General features: G+C 41.4%; 1 protein-coding gene across 3 annotated transcripts in view; it reads right to left on the reverse strand.

Moving 5' to 3' along the window:
- Positions 1-16,560, reverse strand: part of LARS2 (leucyl-tRNA synthetase 2, mitochondrial) — a 160,739-nt gene extending 144,179 nt beyond the window's left edge. The window contains exons 1-4 of one of the 3 annotated variants that reach the window (XM_007983924.3): positions 16,458-16,536; positions 13,934-14,010; positions 11,284-11,538; positions 5,646-5,774 (exon numbers count right to left, since the gene is read on the reverse strand). In XM_007983924.3, the coding sequence (XP_007982115.3) occupies positions 5,646-5,774; positions 11,284-11,517 (363 nt within the window). In that variant the 5' untranslated portion in view covers positions 11,518-11,538; positions 13,934-14,010; positions 16,458-16,536. Of the gene's footprint in view, positions 1-5,645; positions 5,775-11,283; positions 11,539-13,933; positions 14,011-16,457 lie in introns of all 3 variants that reach the window. The other 2 variants (XM_007983923.3, XM_007983925.3) reach the window with 2 other exon arrangements.
- Between the last annotated feature and the right edge of the window lie 299 nt (positions 16,561-16,859).

Here is a 16,859-nt window from a genome sequence, read left to right on the forward strand (position 1 = left end):
TTTCCTGATAGATAAACCTGATCACCAAGAACTAGCACATGAATTGGGTGTCTGGGGTTGCCTTTGTATTTATAATCATCTAAATGTCAAGTAATCATCTAGAATGACAGTTTAACTTTTAATTCAATATTTACCAATCTTGAGCCCAAGGATTTTGTCACTGGGATATGTGAGTTCTAAAGTTTGAGAAATATTATTCTGCGCTATAGATGCACAATGAACACTTAGTCCAGACTTAAATAAAGGAGTTGTATGCTTTTAAAAACATCCATTGAATCAATCAACTCACAAATAGCTAAGGCTTATCAGATTATAAACTCCTTGGGAACAAAGGACCTTATAGGTTGTAGACCTAAAAACATATTAGTTACATTTGACCATTAAAAACTTGACATGATGATTGGGTGTGGTGGCTCATGCTTGTAATCCTAGTGCTTTGGGAGGTCAAGATGGGAAGATTGCTTGAGGCCAGGAGTTCGAGACCAGCCTGGTCCACATAGCGAGACCCCATCTTGTATAAAGAAAAAAAAAGAAGGAAAAAAAAAAAAAAACTTGACCTGCTAACACAAAAGAAGTTAGAAAGACCTTCCCTGCTGCTGAGAAGCTTATATTATTGGGCAGATAAAACAACATGTGGATGACATATAGACTTCCCTAGTTTGTGGTTCTGACTATAAGTGCTAAATTATTTCGTAACAAATGTGAACTGGAGAATTGAGGGATGGTTTTATGGTAGAAGTAAGAATTTAAATGGACTTTGAAAAATAGCAAGGACTGGCTGGGCACAGTGGCTCACACCTGTAATCTTAGCACTTTGAGAGGCTGAGGCAGGCAGATCACCTGAGATCAGGAGTTCTAGACCAGCCTGGCCAACATGGTGAAACCCTGTCTCTACTAAAAATACAAAAATTAGCCAAGTGTGGTGGCGTGTACCTGTAATCCCAGCTACTCGAGAGGCTGAGGCAGAAGAATCACTTGAACCTGGGAGGCAGAGATAATGCTGTTCTTAGTGTGCCTTAGAACTATTTCATATATCTCTATTCAAGAATAAAGCTAGTGCTCAATGATTATTTACTGACTGAATTAATCAATACATGTGGCAGACCCAGTTTGGCAGTCCCAGATTAGATATTCCTTCTCTGCTTAGAGTGAGGATCGTTAAACTTAACTTGAGTCCAAGTCTATTCAACCTCAGGGACCAAGCCTGACATTAGGCAGGAAAGATTTTAAAATGACAAGGAAGCTCAACAGACTTTCTTTCACATTACTGACAATGAAACAAAGATTTCTGTTTCTCTTTTGCCACATCACTTAAAAATGGCCAGACAAGTTTTCACCAGATTTGGTGGTTGTATCTGAGATGCTGTGACTTAAATATGAATTATGAAAATTAATAAGAAATTAATTTCAGGAGAACCTAGAGAACACCCTGAAAAGAGGGCTTGTCATCTTAAACACAGCAACTGAAACTTGTGTTGTGTTCAGTGAAACAAAAAGACAACCTTAGGTATCTGCTGATCACACAGACTAAGAAACCATCAACCAAATAACAAATAGTGGTTTCAACCATAAGAAGCAAATCAAGCCACAGGATGGATATTATGAATTGCAGGATTCATTTATTAAATGGTGACAAATCACCTTCCTAAGCAGCTCTGAGGAATCAGATCAGTATAAATAATAATTACAGCTATCACTTGTGGGATTATTATGTGCCAGATACAAGCACTAGCTCATCTAATCCTCATAACCCTGTGAGGAATAAAGTATTGTTATCCCTATGTTAAAGATTAAGAAAGTGGGATACAGAGACATTAAATGACTCTGCAGAGTCACCTGGCTAGAAACTGGTAGGTTCAAATCCAGGTTGTTCAATTTCTGGGTCTAGCCTGACCTTAGGCTTCAGATACGGTAGGAGGACTCCTTGTCTTTTGGGTCTGAGCTGCCTGCAAGGGTACCAGTTCCTCTGGGCCTGGGGCTCTGCCTTGAGCCTCCTCTGTAACATCTCATCCCATCCAAGGAAATTAGAATCCCACCTACAACGCCCTCAACCACCTGTTTTGCTAACAGGCTTCCCTGCACCCTATCATAAATGTACAGTTTTGCTGTAAAAGCTTAACTGTCCCAAGGTGGGCGGATCACCTGAGGTCAGGAGTTTGAGACCAGCCTGACCAACGTGATGAAACCCCGTCTCTACTAAAAGACAAAAATTAGCTGAGTGTGGTGACGGGTGCCTGTAATTTCAGCTACTTGGGAGGCTGAGGCAGGAGAATTGCTTGAACCCAGGAGACAGAGGTTGCAGTGAGACGAGATCACACCATTGCACTCCAGCCTGGGCAACAAGAGCGAAGCTCCACCTCAAAAAAAAAAAAACTTAACTGTCGGCAATTTGCCTGCACTCACTAATTGTTCGAAATAAGTTGGCATAAGCTAAAAAAAAATTCAGACAAATCTAGTTAAAGAATCACAACTAGATTATTTATCCCAGTGAGATAAAGAATTGTACTTTAGCCGGGCATGGTGGCTCACGTCTGTAATCCTAGCACTTTGGGAGGCTGAGGCGGGTGGGTCACGAGGTCAGGAGACTGAGACCATCCTGGCTAACATGGTGAAACCCCGTCTCTACTAAAAATACAAAAAATTAGCCGGGCATGATGGCGGGCACCTGTAGTCCCAGCTACTCAGGAGGCTGAGGCAGGAGAATGACGTGAACCTGGGAGGCAGAACTTGCAGTGAGCTGAGATCGCACCACTGCACTCCAGCCTGGGCGACAGAGCGAGACTCCGTCTCAAAAAAAATACATAAAATTAAAAAAAAAAACTGTACTTTAGGCAAAGAGTCAATTTATTCTGTCCCACCTCTTTCTTTTTCTTTTCTTTTTTTTTTTTTTGGAGACAGAGTTACACTCTTTTTGCCCAGGCTGGAGTGCAATGGCGCAATCTTGGCTTACCGCAACCTCTGCCTCCCAGGTTCAAGCGATTCTCCTGCCTCAGCCTCCCGAGTAGCTCAGATTACAAGCACGGGCCACCACACCAGGCTAATTTTGTATTTTTAGTAGAGATGGGGTTTCCCCATGTTGGTCAGGCTGGTCTCGAACTCCTGACCTCAGGTGATCTGCCCACCTTGGCATCCCAAATTACTGGGATTACAGGCATGAGCCACCACGCCCTGCCTGTCCCACCTCTTTCTAATAAACGGAGCAGAAATAATGAAAAGCAGTATCTGGGAAAAATAACATCTGATAAAAACCAGAGAGACAAACACCCTCAGCCATCTTAAAGTGGAACACAAATCTCTGAATTTGGTAGTATAAAGTTACTGAACTCTTCAACTGACAAAGACATTATAACGTGACCCTCTTTTAGGAATACTTCTTGCAGCCAATGTCAGTTTGGCATAAAATTTCAAACCAGTTATGACAATGGATGCACTTACCTTGCTAAAAGAAAATATAAAGAACTGAGAGGCAGCAGATATCATTTGTATAGGCCCTGACAAGTTCACAGTAGCAATGGCCACTGGGGTTCCAGTAAATGTTTAATTAACAATTGGCTCTCTGGAGGAAAAGGCCATGATTTGTAGGTTTGCTGATTGCCATGGTGTAAATACTCCCTCAATGGAAGATTTCAAGCTACCAAAGTGACTAATAAACACAACATTGGGCAGAGATATGCATAGTTGACTCTCAGGAGCTGGTGTGAGCAGGTTCCTGCCCACTGCTGGCAATTGCTAATACTTATTGGTTACATACTGTGTGCTGGCTATCTAAGTGTTTCATAGTCACCCTCTTTGAATCCTTGTAACAGGCCAATGGGGCAGGTACTATTTTATCCCTATTTTATAGATCAGTGGAAACAAGGTGTTGAAGAGGTTAATTAATTAACTACTCAAAGGCCACACAGCTTGTAAGTGTTAAGAGCTGGCATTTGAATCCTAGCAGTCTGGTTCAATGGGCCATGCTCTCAGCCCTTCTTCAATACTGCTAATTTCGTAGGTGGTTAAAGAAGATATTAGGATTATCCAACACCCATCTTAAAGATGACGTGTTGCTAAAGATTGCTAGTAAAGATTAGGCTCTGGGCTAGGTGCAGTAGCTCACATCTATAATCCTAGCACCTTAGGAGGCTGAGGTGGGTGGACGGCTTGAGCCCAGAAGTTCAATACATGCCTGGACAACATGGTGAAACCCTGTCTCTACAAAAAATACAAAAAATTAGCTCAGCATGGTGGCGCGCACCTATAGTCCCAGCTACTTTGGAGACAGAGTCAGAAGTTGAGCCTGGGAGGTCGAGGCTGCAGTGAACTGTGATTGCAACCACAGCACTCCAGCCGGGGTGACAAAATGAGACGCTGTCTCAAAAAATTTTTTTTAAAAAGCAGGCAATGGGGTAAAGAGGAATGGCCCACATCAGCCAAGGAAGGGTGTTTGTCCTCTCTCACAATAAATCTCACCTCATCTTTTAAGGCCCATATCAGTTTTTGTTTTTGTTTTTGTTTTTTTTAATAGGGTCTCACTCTGTTGCCCAGGCTGGAGTATAGTGGCACAATTACAACTCACTGCAGCCTTGACCTCCCAGGTTCAAGTGATTCTCCCACCTCAGCCTCCTCAGTAGCTGGGACTGCAGGTGTGTGCCACCACACTGGGCTAATTTTTTGTATTCTTTGTGGAGATGGGGTTTCGTTACATTGCCCAGGTTGGTCTCGAACTCCTGGGCTCAAGTAATCCTCCTGCCTGGGCCTCCCAAAGCACTGGAATTATAGGCATGAGCCAGGTGCCTGGCCCAGATGTTCCTTCTTTAGTAGCACTTTCCCCAACTCCCCAGAGTTGTTACTCCCCAAATACCTTTTCTTAAAAAAATTATTTTTTTCCATTAGAAAAAAAATCCATGGTCTGCTGGGCACAGTGGCTCATGCCTGTAATCATAGCACTTTGGGAGCCCGAGGTGGGCGGATCACAAGGTCAGGAGATCGAGACCATCCTGGCTAACATGGTGAAACCCTGTCTCTACTAAAACTACAAAAAATTAGCCGGGCGTGGTAGCGGGCACCTGTAGTCCCAGCTACTTGGGAGGCTGAGGAAGGAGAATGGCGTGAACCCAGAAGGCAGAGGTTGCAGTGAGCTGAGACTGTACCACTGCACTCCAGCCTGGGTGACAGAGAGAGACTCCATCTCAAAAAAAAAAAAAAAAAAAAAAACCCGAAAAGAAATACATGCTCAAAGAATATGGAAAATAACAAATAGAATGGAAAGAAATATCTTGCAGTCTCACCTGCCACTCATAGCACTGATATGTATTTGTACTATTGACCTCAGTTCCTTATATAATGATTCTCTACTCATGGGTGAGCATTTCCTGGGAAGATTGTCAGTGTTACCCACATTTGTATCTACCTTTCGCCCCATTCCCACCCGATCTCCACCCCAGCACAACACTCAACTCATAGCTGCCCCCCAATTAACCTAGATGCTTTATTATAGTATCTTCTAATTCATAAAAGGAAACACTGAGCTTTTCATGTCCATCTTCAAAGCTGTCCTAATCTTAACTAAAGTTGGTTTTCTTCATTTGTCTTGAACACATGTTACTATATGCTGACCCTGTGTGGGGCAGACAAGGGCTGCTCCAGCAGGCACCTGTTCTTACCTGCATTCCTCTCATCTTCTGGAACCATGCTATGGTGTCGCTGATGGTGTAGACACGCACATGGCCCATGTGCAGCTTACCAGAAGGATAAGGGAACATGGAAAGCACGTAATATTTTGGCTTTGATTTCTAGGAAAGAACGACAATGAGTATTTATTAAGCATTTTCTGGGAACTCCACATGTATACATAATATTTTGGCATTTTATGCAAAGTAATAATTTAACATTTTAAAGGTTTCCTTTTAAAAAGACTCTTCCCAGAATGTAAATCAATTAAAATGTCAAAAAGCAAAATTCAAAGCCCTGGTTCAAGTTAACAAATGTCCAAAATAATGCCAAACAACCTCTAAGTGTTAATTACCCATACATCTTATTTTTTTTTCTCTTTTAAGAACTTATTTTTCTAAAAGGAATGAATTAGCAGTATTTGCAGTGACCTGGGTGAGACTGGAGACTATTATTCTAAGTGAAGTAACTCAGGAATGGAAAACCAAACATCGTATGTTCTCACTGATATGTGTGAGCTAAGCTATGAGGACACAAAGGCATAAGAATGACACAATGGACTCTGTGGACTTGGGGGGAAGGGTGGAAGGGGGCGAGGGATAAAAGACTACAAATAGGGTACAGCCTATACTGCTCGGGTGATGGGTGCACCAAAATCTCACAAATCACCACTAAAGAACTTACTCATGTAACCAAACACCACCTGTGCCCCAATAACCTATGGGGGGGAAAAAAAAAGAAAGAAAAGCGGTCCCAATGCAAACCCCAAGAGAGGGTTCTTGGATCTCGCACAAGAAAGAATTCAGCGCAAGTCTGTAGAGGAAAGTGAAGGCAAGATTATTGGGAAAGTAAAGGAATAAAAGAATGACTACTCCATTAAAAACAAAACAAAACAACACTTCTCTTTTAAGACAGCTTCCATCTAGGTCCTTAAAGAACTGTCTGTTTTTCCGAAGGAAGCTCTAACACATACATATATCCATATAATTCAAAGAAGCAATAGTTGAATCACATAGATGTAACATCTCTAAAAATGGAGTCTCTTCCTAAATTCTCTATAGCTGCATTCTGACGTAGGTTTAGCAGTAACAACAGGATCGTAAGGTACCAATTTGGGTCCTGAGTTTCCCCATTGTATTGACAGCCTATCTTTCAACAAAAATGTTGAAATGGGAAGGTAATGAGAAGATCTTTTTAACAAAGGAGAAAGTTGTTGTTCTCCAGGGATGATAAATAAGCAGCCTCAGACCAGGGTTATGTAACTCTCCAGCTTCCAAAGTAGCAGCTTCACCATGAGAAACATAGAAAACTGTACATGTATCTGAACAGAAGGAACACAGGCCAGTGAGTCCTTATTAGATCACTGACTTCTGGCGTCTTAATTCTTCCCCTGGTAAAATGATGTTGTCATGAGTGTGCACATGAATGGCTAAGGCAAACAAAGATGGTAGTCCTTGAATGGACTCCTACTGGGGGGACCTACTGTTCAAGGGTAAGGACTGTGCTTTAGTCACCTCCTTCTCCACACCTGCCCCCAGTGCCAGCAAGAGTTTCATAAAATGTTGGATAAATGTTCGTTGGCCTTCGTGCTCCAAAAGCCTAATAACTGGCCCCTATGGAGCACTTTTTATCCAGCAAACTTCACAAATCCTACCCAAGTAATAGGAGGGTTCCCCACACCCAAGTTTAAATCATCTCATGACGGGGTCAGGGGTGGAGGGGCTGAGGAGAAAGGAAGAGCAACAGGTAACTGGGTGACTGATTCTGTTTTGTCACTGAGGGTCAGAACTTCTGCTTTTGTTTTATTTATTCCTGCCTTCTGTTTTTTTCTTCTTGGCCTTATTCCCTTCCTAGAACTTTACCCAAGTTCCTTAACAATTTGCTTCCCCCAAAGTAATACAAACAAACACAAAACAGAATATTCATAACCCTTCTTTTGTGTACATATGTGGGAGGGGGTTTTTAAATATTGTTTGCTGAGTGTTCACATGACTAATAATGCACATAAACCAAATATAATCAGTAGAGCAGAAGAAACCAGAAATCAGATTCTTGCCAAGGAGTTCTTAAACTTCCTTCAGCAAAGAAGTTAAACAAACCTTTAACGGAACCATTAGCAAGTGGCAAAAAAAAAACCCCACAAAAACTAGAATAGAACCTTTCTTTGTGCTGCCCATCCTCTAGAAATTACCAAGGAGTGTTAAGCTGCCTGAAGGAAGAGATGGGAAAAAAAGAACAATTAAGAAATCTGGATCATATACAAATTAGAAAATCATCTGGAACTGCTGAAATGACAACTACAATGGATTTATACAAACAGGATGGAAAGCAACACATTGGTCACACACTTTAATTAGAAACTGCAGATTTATAACTCTTAGGAAAATCACAGAAATGTGAGAGAGGACCTGAGATTCAGGGGTTGGTGGGAACTCAGGAACTTAATAACTGTCCTTAAGAAAGTGAGGGGCAAATAACCCTCTCAGCTTATGAGCAAGTCCCTCCAAGGAGGTACAAGACCCCATTCTTTTACTTAGTGCAGAATCAGAAGAAAACTATCCACTCAATTCATGCCTTACTCCTTACAATGAATTAGGCCTATGGCTTATTCTTCAGAAATTTTTAGGAATATGGGAAAATAGCTGTTAAGAGTTCTTTGGGAGCTTAGAAAAATAGTAAAATCCTTGATCTAAGCTGTTTCTAGTTTTTCATTTGAAATTTTTTACATAAAATTATTTTTATTATACTGTTTGTTATTTATTTAATTTAACAATCCTGCCCCAAATATTTTCCACCTGTAATTTCTTCATATTTTTTTACATTTGTTCAATAAAGATTAAATTAATAGCAAAATCAAATGAATAATTATATACTACCTAAGCCAAAATCCAAATCTGAGTTCATAAAAGACACATAGAAAAGTATTGTTTTCTAAAGTCTTTAATATGCATGAAGATTTTTGTTTATTGCAGAAAAGGTATTCAGCTTATTGCCTGTCTCTGCCTTTTGCTTTTCTGCATGAATTAAGTCATTTTCCTCTGTGACAATGAAATGAGTTCTATCATCTGGGGGTGGAAAAGAGAAAAGGAATGATGGGAGTTTCTGTTATAATTGAGCAAGAATCTGATTGAAAGGGAAATTTTCATAATTATATAAAAGTGTAAGAATTTAAGCCTTTAAAAGAGATTAAGATTGTAAGTGATGGGGAAAGGATGGCTTTTATAAGTGGGTCCTATTATTTTTGTCAGGTTCTGACTTTAGAAGAAAAATGACTTCTGCTTCTTTATAGATCACGCTCTGAAGCTGTGGCTGAGCCTAGAGAAGGACAGAGTAAAAGGAGCACCTCAATAGAAGTCCGGAGCCCTAGCTCTGGTCCTAGCTTTGTCACTAGCCGTGATGTCTTGGGCAAATTCCTTTGCCTTTTGGGATTAGTTTGCTATCTATAAATCAAAGGTGAGACAAAAGAAGGTTTCTGGGTAAAAAAGCATGAGCTCAGGAATCAAACACACATTTGATTTTGAATCCTGGCTCTGCCATGTCTCGGCAAATTGCCTAAACCTCTTTCTGAGCCTCAGTTTTCTTACTCCAAAAATGAGGATAATAATATCTACCCGCTGGGTTGTTTCAGGATTAAATGAGATAATCAACTGAAAGACAGTGCCTGGCACATGGTTAAATGCTTATTAAATGGAAATTATTTTTTAAATAATAATTATGTTGATGACAAGACATTCCATTTTGAAAAACTTATTTGAGTGGATTTCAAGTGAATCTAATACCAGAGTGAGATCGATTATAAATGCTTCAAAATCCACGAGCATTCCATCACAGTCTCAGTTCCTGATAGACACACCGCGTTCTGATCTTCATGTATCTTTTATTTATGTACCACTTCCGTTTGTAAAATGCGTTCAGTCACACATTTTCTCATTTGATTTTCAAAACAATTCTGTGAGATAAACAATGTAAGGAGCCCCAGAATCCAAAATGTTAAATGCTGTGGCCTGGATCACGCAGGTTTCCTGGGGCAGAGCCAGCATTGCAGCCCAGGCTCTGGCTCACTCACTGAGTGCTCGCTCTGCTTTGCCATTCCTTGATTCAAACCCTGAAAGGGGGCTGCCAGGGGATCACACACAATGCCCCTTATGCTATCTCCCCAATTACTAAAACAATTTCTTTTGAGTCATTTAACATTTTTAAAAACTGTATGCTTAAGGATGAGGTGTCACAAAATCAATAAGCTACAACGTCGAAACGTTTGGAAGTCAATAAATGATCATCTAAACCAAAAGGGGGAAAAAAAGCTAATTTTACTGTCCTCACTCAGAATTAAACTGCTCCTTAAGAGTTTGTTTTCAGAATCTATTAAGTTACATTAGTCTGATGATGTTGACACAAGGGCTTTTCACTTCTTAATGAGGTAAAAGTCAAATTTTCATTGTAAAATTATGCATTACATTCAAACTTTCCTTTTTTTTTCATTTCATTTTACTTGTTATACACTACATCTTTCTCAATAGCAATTTTTCTTTCTAACCATCTTTCAGTTTAACACAAATAGCTCCCCTCCCCTCACTCATTTTTCATAACCACCAATCTTATAGAAAGAATGAATGTGATGACACAATCAGGAGATGGGGAAAAGGCAAGTTTAGAGAGGTGTGGTCTTGTGCAGCTGTATTTATTCAGCTGCTTGCCTTGGGCCTAATCTCTTTATTAAAAATAGAAGTTTAAGTTATTTGATTATAACTACTACAAAGAGATGATCAGAATTTAAGAGTAAAACTCCAATCAGATTCAAACATTTCATGTAACAAATCACATCTCCCACCTGTCATTTTGACCAATATCAAGAGGTAAGACTGATTCCCAGCAGGCTGGCCTCCCAGAAAAGGAACAGAGAGCACTCCATGGAAACTGGCTGCAGCCAAGTATTATACTTCCACCATTAATTCAGGTAGAGTGCCGAGCTGGTGCACCTGGTGCAGAAGCCAAGGGTCCACTAACACGTGTAGTTGCTACCTCAAGGTTAGACCCTACCCCAGATCACAACAGTGGAAGGGCTGATATCCCCCAAACTATGATGCTGGGGCCGCAGAACAGAGTTGGAGGCTAAGGTCATGCCAGGGAAGGGGCAGTTACTTCTCAGAACATGCAGCCAGCAAGGAGCCCGGGTGCCTCTCCTGGAGTCTCAGATATGACCTTGCCAGAAATCTGTGTGCTGCCCCACCATGCAATGGAGCACAAAGGACCCATCATCTGGTAGAGCTCCTATTTTGATTAGCTTCGCCCAGTAAATGTTGCTCTAGAACATCTGGTTTGCTGCTGTCTGCCATACACCTTGTGCACAATATTACTATGTGTGTATCCACCACACTGGAAACTCTTGTAAGCACTATCCTTGTATCACCTCATTTATGCCTCCCAATCCATTTACCCCTCCCAATAGTGCAGGTGGGCACTATTATGACCACTCTCCATTTCAGATAAGAGAATTGAAGCACAGAGAAATTCAACAATTTGGTTCAAGGTCACATATTTAGTATCTTATTTGAACCAGGTAGTCTAACCCCAGGGTCCAAACCTTCAGCCCCTCTTCTCTACCCTCTTAGAATCTCTCAGAATACTCACATCAGCTTCTGAAATTTTGGAGGCCTGTTCTTTTATTCGCTGATGCCACCATTTCTCAACATCCTTTCTTGTCTGCAATGTATACTCTTTTGTCCACTTTCCCGTGGCACTGTAGATACTTCTGGTACATCTGGGAATTACTCTTCTTTCCCACTTGATGACATCTGGCCCACCAGTTAGCTGTATTTTCAGAAGAGAGGCATAAAAACCCAATCTCTGCCAAGCAGAAGCCATTCTTCAGAAGGTGAGAAGGCCCTGAAAAAGAGGGCAGAAAGCACACTATAAGCTGCCTCAAACCCTCCCCAGAGTTTATCTTTCCATTTGTCACAGTCCAGTGTTATGGCCCTGTGCTTTCCCCTTACTCTTTTAATGATTTCTTTCCCTGAAAAGAATACTTTAGCAATTCAATTGAGCTAAACACAAACTTTTTAATAGAAAATATAAAGGGTCAGTGACCCCTAACATCAAAAATGCAAAAATCCTGTAGGAAAAAATGGAGACCATCAGCTGGCCAGCTCCTGCACAACCTTACCAGTTGCATGGAAGGCATGGAGTGCCCTCCCTCCCCTTCCCGTGGGCCAGCCCAGGGAGTCTCCAGCAGGCTTCACTTCCTATGTCTTCGAGCCTGAGAAGAGCTCAAGCACATGTTGGGTTGGCCTTAGGCTCAAATAGCAGAAGGGGTCTAAATAGAGGCCTCCCAGGAGGGCCAGAAACTCTGAACTACTATTAGCAATTTTTATACATATTATGAGTTAAATATACCCTGTAGGCTGAACCTGAAAACAACCACTACTTAGAAGACTGATAATTCATTTAGTTTCTCCTTCATTTACCAAATATTTATTTATTTATTGACTTACTTTTTAGAGACAGGGTCCTGCTCTTTCACTCAGGCTGGAGTGCAGTTACACAATCTCAGTGTAACCTCTAACTCCTGGGCTCAAGTGATCTACCTGCCTTAGCCTACCAAAGTGCTGGGATTAAAGGCATGAGCCACCACCAAATATTTATTGAGTACCACTAGGCCCACACATTGGTCTAAGCACTGGGGATACAGCAGTAAACAAAAACAAGAGTCCCTTCTTTCTTTTTTTTTTGTTTTCTTTTTTGAGACAGAGTCTCGCTCTATTGTCCAGGCTGGAGTGCAATGGCATGATCTTGGCTCACTGCAACCTCCGCCTCCTGGGTTCAAGTAATTTTCCTGCCTCAGCCTCCTGAGTAGCTGAGATTATAGGCACGCACAACCATGCCCAGCTAATTTTTGTATTTTTAGGGAGATGGGGTTTCACCATGTTAGCCAGGTTGGTCTCAAACTCCTGACCTCATGATCTGCCCACCTTGGCCTCCCAAAGTGCTGGGATTACAGACAGGAGCCACCCGCACCCGACCCAGAGTCCCTTCTTTCATGGCACTTACATACTAGTAGGGAAGCAGATAAGAAACAAATAGTAAGGGAGGCAGATAAGAAACAAAAATATATAACGTGTAGTCATGGTGAGTGCTATTTTTTGGAATTCAACTCATAGGTTGGGGCCTACCAGGATATCCAGTTGTGACTGAAAATTCAATTTTAATGTTTCATTGGCTTCCTCCACAAGTAAATTCTAGAAACGACCTCATTGAAGAAGTTGCATGTTTTATTGCTATTTAAAGGGTTGAGGTGAGATTTCATCAAATATTTCACAAATATTTAAGATATAAATATTAGATTAAATAGCCTAAACTTTCTCCTTCTTGCATAATAGCATTCAAGAAGTGCTACAGTGAAAAAACAGATGAAAACAGATCTTTTCAAAAGAAGACAGAAATAAAAGAAACCTGGCACTCTAAGCTGATGTTCTTTGATTCTCTCAAAATTATTTCAACTTCTATTAGGATTTGGCCTGTTTCACAAAGGTACTGGAACACAAATGTTGCCAGGAAGGTCAATATGGGCTTATAACAGTGAGTGTCATGCTCACATAAGATAGCAACATAATGTGGGCATCTTACAAGTTGGTCTGCCAAAGTCACTGATATTCTCACTGCATTAAATATCTCTTGTTTCTTTAGGGGTAGAATAAAGTATAGACTTTAAAACAAAATCTCCCTTAGGCCGGGGGCAGTGGTTCACATCTGTAATCCCAGCATTCTGGGAGGCTGAGGCAGGTGGATCACCTGAGGCCAGGAGTTTGAGACCAACCTGGCCAACATGACAAAATCCCTTCTCTACTAAAAATACAAAAATTAGCTGGGCATGGTGATGTGCACCTGTAATCCTAGCTACTTAGGTGGCTGAGGCAGAGGAATAACTTGAACCTGGGAGGCAAAGGTTGCAGTGAGCCGAGATCGCACCACTGCACTCTAGAGCCTGGATGACAAAGTGAGACTCCATCTCAAAAAAAAAAAAGAAAAAAGGAAAAAAGAAAAGAAAACTCTCTATTAGTTGGGCTTGGCTATTTTAAAGTATACAGATCTGATTACAGGTATTTGATCTATATGAAATTGGTTAAATGTTAGCAATTCCATATGACCGACCTAATATACATACATTTTTACACTTAAGGCCACTGCATATATTTTTAGGGCTTAGGTTTCTATAATTAGAACTCTCTAATTATATAGAAGTCACAGATTTTATGGTTCTCTTGCCAAGTCAATACTTTCATACCTTTGCAAGCCAAAGAACGCCGTTCAGCAGAAGACACATAGATGGGTGCTTGCCATTTCTCTCCTAGACAGCATCCCCTAAGAACACATAAGGAGTGTTCTGGGCTATCCTCTCAAACAGAAACCAAGGGGCACAACAAAATTATAAAATACAGTGACTTAAACTGCTCTGTCTACACAACAAGAATAAGCTTTCTAAAAATGTTTACATAATACCTGGCTCACTAATGACCTCTGCTTTGCTTAAATAAACCAGTGAACTAGAGAATCCTGAAACAGATCTGGGTATTTAAAAGCATTTAAAGTTCATTTTTTTTAAAAAGCAGGAGCAGATTAGATAGTAATAGATTATTCGACAAAGAGGAGAAAAACTTAAAATTAGAGCTCCACCTCAAATCATAAGCTGGAGTAAATCCCAGACAGATTAAATGTTTTTTATCTGTAGGTCTCGATCTGAAAAGCAGAAATAAGAAAAAATAAAATAAAATAAATAAGAATTTTTTTTAAGTACCATAAAACAAAATAAAAATACAGATGAGTTTGTTTGTTTGTTTTTAGTCAAAGTCTCGCACTGTCGCAATGAGATCGTGCAATGGTGTGATCTTGGCTCACGGCAACCTCCGCCTCCCGGGTTTAAGCGATTCTCCTGCCTCAGCCTCTCAAGTAGCTGGGATTACAGGTACATGCCACCATGCCCGGCTAAGTTTTTGTATTTTTAGTAGAGACGGTGTTTCACTATGTTGGCCAGGCTGGTCTCGAACTCCTGACCTCGTGATCACTCTGCCTCAGCCTCCCAAAGTGCTGGGATTACAGGCGTGAGCCACTGCGCCTGGACCACAGATGAGTATTTAATAAATCTTAAGAGGATGCAGGATGTTCTGTCCTGAGTATAAAAACAACAAAATGTATAAAACAATGTATAAAAACAATGATACAATGAATAAATCCAAAAAGGAAAATATTAATAAATCTGATGCTAAAAATGTAAAATATCTGTATATCAAAACCATTAAGAACAGAATTGGAAAGCAAACAATTAGCTATGAGAAAATGTTCACCAAAACTGCAAAAACAAAAGGTTATTCTACTCCTTAGTTCATGTGTGAGAAAAGAAACATTAAAAATCAAATTTTAAAAATGGGCAAAGGAAAATAACAAAGATGACATATAAATGGTTAATAAAGAGGACATATAAATGGTTAATCTGAAAAAGATAAATTTTACAACTAATCAAATAAATGCAAATTAAAACAATGAAAGTTCAGGTACCAGATTGGCAAATGAAAAAGAAATATGCATTTTTAAAATAACTGCTGGTAGGAACATAAATTGATTCCACCTTTTTGGGGGAGTAATCTGATAACCTGTGTTAAGACTTTTTAAGAATAGTTCACATCTTTTGTGGTTAGGAGTCCCCAAGACCCCACTCAAATTCTAATCCCATAAGAGGACTCACAAGAATCAACATATAGTCACTATTCACGGCTGTGATTCATCACTGAACTTCCTAGGGTTCAGCCCTATTCCTTTCCCTTACTTCCCAGGCCTTGTTCTTGGCCACTCCAAGTACCCCTCCACCAAAGCCCTGATGGACTGCCTCTTATTGGCAGTGAGGAGCAGCCATTTTATTAAACGACTGTGAGGATATGACGATGTGAAAGGTGTGGCTCATGTCTTATTATGATCAACTTGGCCCTTTTCTTCCTTAGCTCTGGCTCCTCCAGTTCCGTCCCTAGATGCTTAGAATCTTGTCTCTTCTTCCACATCCTTCCAAATAATCAATTCCCACTACTCCACCCCTCTTTAGAATCAACCCTGACCTCAATCTCAGTTGGAGCTTAAGGTTAAGGTTTTTGAGAATAGGAAGCGCCTGAGAATTGGACCAAAAATGAGATCATATATGGACAGAGAAGCCTAGAAGAGTAGGAGGCAGAAAAAGAAACAGAACACAGGGGAGAAGCACACAAGGGCATCTGTGCACAACACTCAAAAGAAAGTGCAAGAATGCACCTGGGAAAATTCATCTTAAAGAAACCAAGTTTTGTGAAAACAAGTAAGTATCTTGGATTTTGCAGCTACTAATTATCTGTGACCTCAGGCAGATTTCTTGTCTGGAACCTCATCTTTCTGAGGACCTCGGAGCCCTAACATGTGAAAACGACCTGTGGGCCCCAGAGAGGCAAGGGATGACCTTCAACTGGGTCTAAACCCCTAGTCCGGGGAGCAAAGATCCAAGGATGAACTGAGATAGGGGAGCAGTGGAGAGAGGAGCTTGAGTACAAAACTACGTGTATATGTGCATTTTTCTGGGAAAGAGTCCAGAGCTATCAATGGGGTCGGTGGCTCAAAGATCCTAAAGACCTGCATCTCAGATATTCTCAGTGTGGAAACTGCAACGTTCCAGGACCACCTAACTCAGCCCGCACCTTCCCTTCCTGCCCTCAGCAAGTCAGACTCTCCCGAGCCGGAGGAAGAAGAGACCGGGTCTCGTCTCTCATCTCGCTGCGCCCGATCCAGGGGTTTACCTGCTCACAGGCTCTGGCCTGCGGCTCCTCTACTCCTCGTTTTCCACCTTTAGGCGAGCACTGCCCTGCCACGCATCATGGGCGCCGCCATGTTGTCAAAACAACAACTTTATAGATAGCGTCCGCCGTCGACACAGACAAAAGGGGGCGGGACCGGGGAAGGAGAGAGAGCAACCCAGTCCTCGACTCCCAGCAGCCCGCCGGGTCGGGCGGGGCGTCTGCGCGTCGGCCCTGGGCTCCGCCCCGCCGGCCTCTGGCACGCCCTTCGGCCGCTCTGGCGTCGGCAAAGCTCAAGACGTGTGGGGCTCAAATTATTATAATTATAGCAGACGGATGAAAGCCGTTGATTTAGTGGCCTCAGAGTAAATTAGGCGGCAGCTGGTGAAAAGAGCCCTAGGATGT

Source organism: Chlorocebus sabaeus, chromosome 22, assembly GCF_047675955.1.
Source record: "Chlorocebus sabaeus isolate Y175 chromosome 22, mChlSab1.0.hap1, whole genome shotgun sequence".
Classification (NCBI taxonomy): Eukaryota; Metazoa; Chordata; class Mammalia; order Primates; family Cercopithecidae; genus Chlorocebus; species Chlorocebus sabaeus.